Source organism: Phytophthora infestans, genomic scaffold (assembly GCF_000142945.1).
Source record: "Phytophthora infestans T30-4 supercont1.1987 genomic scaffold, whole genome shotgun sequence".
NCBI classification, from domain to species: domain Eukaryota; phylum Oomycota; class Peronosporomycetes; order Peronosporales; family Peronosporaceae; genus Phytophthora; species Phytophthora infestans.
The window spans coordinates 1-3,400 of record NW_003306676.1 but is presented as its reverse complement, the minus strand read 5'-3'; the positions used below and the strand labels follow the sequence as shown (position 1 = coordinate 3,400).

Below are 3,400 nucleotides of genomic sequence, written 5' to 3'. Positions count from 1 at the left end.
TACGCTCGTGACCAAGACGGCTACGACTCATGTCGTCGAGGGGGAGTGTTGGAAGTGCAAGATGTGCACGTACATCGACTCCAGAGTAGTATCCTATGTTACGGCATATGGAAGGTTCTAGAAGGATCTAGGCATAGTGATAGGTCTTAGTTAGCGGATGGTTGGTTAGTTCTCACTTCGAGATTGGTATAGCCACTGACGAGGCCCCGGCGGGGGGCGAAAACGCGTCTGGCACGCGTTCAATCCAAGTCATTCACATCTACTCGATTCTACATTTCCTACAGGTTATGAGCCCAAACGGCTTGGTATGGGCACTGCGGTGTACGCGGAATACGCGCTGGGGGAGTTCACGCTCAAGTCGTCGCGGAAGCAACGGGCTCCGACGACAGGGGGAGCGGACCATACAAGTGCGCGGTGGACACGCAGTCGCTCTTTGCGTTCGGGAAAAGGACGGCCGAGTTCTGCACAAGGAGGTGGTTTCGAGTGGTGTGAGTGGTGGATCGAAAGAGGTCGATCGAGAAGGGGAACAACAACAAGCTCAAGCAAGGCTCAAGGACGGCTACAAGGTGTCAAGGGACGACGTGGTGGTGAACATGAGGGAGCCGGGAAACCTAGCGATCGCGGCAGCAACGGTTACGCTGGCCAGCGCGCAGGTGGTAAACCCTACAAGAATGTATGCAGTGAAGAGGCTGCAGCTGACAAGCATCATGCGGAGAGCAGCCGATGGCTGTACACTCGTGACCAAGACGGCTACGACTCATGTCGTCGAGGGGGAGTGTTGGAAGTGCAAGATGTGCACGTACATCGACTCCAGAGTAGTATCCTATGTTACGGCACATGGAAGGTTCTAGAAGGATCTAGGCATAGTGATAGGTCTTAGCTAGCGGATGGTTGGTTAGTTCTCACTTCGAGATTGGTAAAGCCACTGACGAGGCCCCGGCGGGGGCCGAAACGCGTCTGGCACGCGTTCAATCCAAGTCATTCACATCTACTCGATTCTACATTTCCTACAGACGCCACTTTGTTCATTCCAAAATATTGGCTCGAAGACACAGTGCGCTGATGTCGAGAAAGCGTTTGATCTGGCTGTTTTGAACAGCAAGGAAGCGTCGGAGCAGACAGCACTTTTTAGAAAGTCGTAGCTTCTGTTAGTGCCATAGGGGAGAGACAACACAAGACACGCACACTCGCATCAACTTGAGAGAGAAGCCAACTTTCACGCTTGAACGGCCAATTTCCTAGACAATGTTCACAGATGTACCTCGATCCATAAGCCATTTCTAAGTGCTACATGTAGTAGCACTTCGAATCTGAAGCCTTCCACGATAGATTTGTTCCACCAGTTTCAACACCACGTCTGAGTCCATTTTAACAACGCAACGAGTGTTCCAGCCGCAGCCACACGCTCCACAACGCCCAACGTCTGAAATATTGTCCATGTACCATGCGTTATGCCCCTCAAGTTGTTCACTTCACAACTGGAGTTATCATAGCCGCCTGTGCAAAACGAAGCCGTGCAGCGGGTTGAGCTGCGAGTAGTAGTTGCGCAGAACCTTGGTTACTTCGAAGCCGTGAGCTAAGTAGAAGCGATGCGTGGCGGTATTGGAGCTCTGCACGTGCAAGTACACGTAGACCAGCTTGTCTCTGCGAGCCTGCTTGATGACACTCTCGAGCAGCAAGCTGCCTGCAAAAGAAAACAATGACATCAGTCAACAAGATGCATGGAATGTCAGCAGCTACAGCACAAGAAACAGAGTGTAATACTTCGAAGTACTACAGTACAGTAGTATATAGAACCACACCTAGTTTAGAGCGGCGATATTCATCCACCACGCCGATCGTCAGAATGCACAGACGATAGCGACGTTTGCTCGATATCTTCACCTTTTCCACCTCGCAGCAGACTGAGCCAATTGCTGCCCCATCGTCTGCATACGCTGTAGCAAACTCTTAGCATAAATCCAGCCACTAAATCAACTTCGGTAGCGTACCGAGTTTGCAGTACCCCTCGGGTGCATCCGTCACATATTCATAGAACGCGTCATTATATTTGACAGTTCATTTCGTGCAGCTGATGGACGTTACCGGTATCCGGACCGACGGGTTGAAAGGACACGCCCCCAATCGACAATCCATGAAATCCAGGTCTCTCTCCTCTCCTGTTCTTTGGTTCGGTACCCAAATCTATTTCATCCGGAGTACAGTCCATTCGAATAGTGTGAGCCTCACACTATTCGCAGTGAGGTACGAAGTTGAAGCTCTCAGCGTGCAGAAACCCTGCCAACTGCTCGCGTAGTGGTTGCAATGTTTCGGGCGTGCGCAAGTTGGTACTGAGCAGAATGAGCTTCATCCGTTCGCTCAAGGGATCAGGCGCCACATTACTCAGTTTGGGTAGATTCAACAGGTGGCTCTGCAGCTTTTTAGCCACTTTACCGGCTTTGGAGGCTTCCACACGCACACCCACGACTTGCAGCGTCCGACGCAGCATCCTGCATTCATTCAACGCCACAAGAAGTTTGCTTTACATTTATACCGGTAGTCCATCCCCTCAGACTCAATTTTATCCACTAATATTCGTGAAAACCCTTATGAACGATGAAATTCATCCAATCACACCTGTTTATGCGGCCTGACACCCGATCCAAGCAACCAAAAACTCATTTTGCAACAAGCGCCACGCAGTTCAAGAGCTCAGTTAGAAATCTCGATAGAAACGATGGACGCTGTGGTCCCCTCCGCTAAGCAGACGACTGCCCCAACGCTGTTCCGTCGCAACCGCATCCGCGTCAAGGAGCTTCTGGGCAGCGGCCTGGAGCACGAGGGAAAGACGGTGACCGTCAAGGGTTGGGCCAAGACGCTGCGTGAGGCTGGCGCCGGTGCCTTCGCCTTCCTAGAGCTAAACGACGGCTCGTGCTTCGCCGGCGTGCAGTGCGTCATCAACAAGGAGGAGACCGAGGGATTCGCTGATGCCATCGCGTCAGGCGGTGTCGGTGCCAGCTTCAGCGTGGAAGGTGTTGTAGTCAAGTCCCCCGCGAAGGGCCAAGAAGTCGAGATTAAGGCCTCTAAGGTTACGGTTTACGGTGGTATTCCCGACAGTGCCACGTACCCCATGAGTAAGAAACGTCACACGCTCGAACATCTGCGTGCCCACGCGCATCTGCGTCCACGCTCCAACATCCACGGCGCCGCCATGCGCGTCCGCAACGCCATGGCCTTCGCCACGCACGAATTCTTCAACCAGCGCGGCTTCCTGTACATCCACACGCCGATCATCACCGAGTCGGACTGCGAAGGTGCCGGCGAGATGTTCAGCGTCTCGACGTTGCTCAGCCAGCACCCGGACGGCAAACTACCGCTCACTAAGGAGAACAAAGTGGACTACACCAAGGACTTCTTCGAC

The 3,400-nt window shown here is 52.9% G+C and overlaps 2 protein-coding genes across 2 annotated transcripts; one reads left to right on the top strand and one right to left on the bottom strand.

Moving 5' to 3' along the window:
• Window positions 1-187: 187 nt before the first annotated feature.
• Window positions 188-993, top strand: PITG_22250 (uncharacterized protein; the record flags this gene model as incomplete). The annotated part of the gene is made up of 1 exon (XM_002909869.1): window positions 188-993. A coding segment is annotated over one exon (567 nt), but the record flags the coding sequence as incomplete, so codon positions are not given.
• Window positions 994-2,657: 1,664 nt separating this feature from the next.
• PITG_22249 (uncharacterized protein) lies at window positions 2,658-3,273 on the bottom strand (the record flags this gene model as incomplete). The annotated part of the gene is made up of 3 exons (XM_002909868.1): window positions 2,658-2,690; window positions 2,749-3,060; window positions 3,130-3,273. The coding sequence occupies 3 exons, from the start codon at window positions 3,271-3,273 to the stop codon at window positions 2,658-2,660; spliced, it is 489 nt and encodes a 162-aa protein (XP_002909914.1).
• Between the last annotated feature and the right edge of the window lie 127 nt (window positions 3,274-3,400).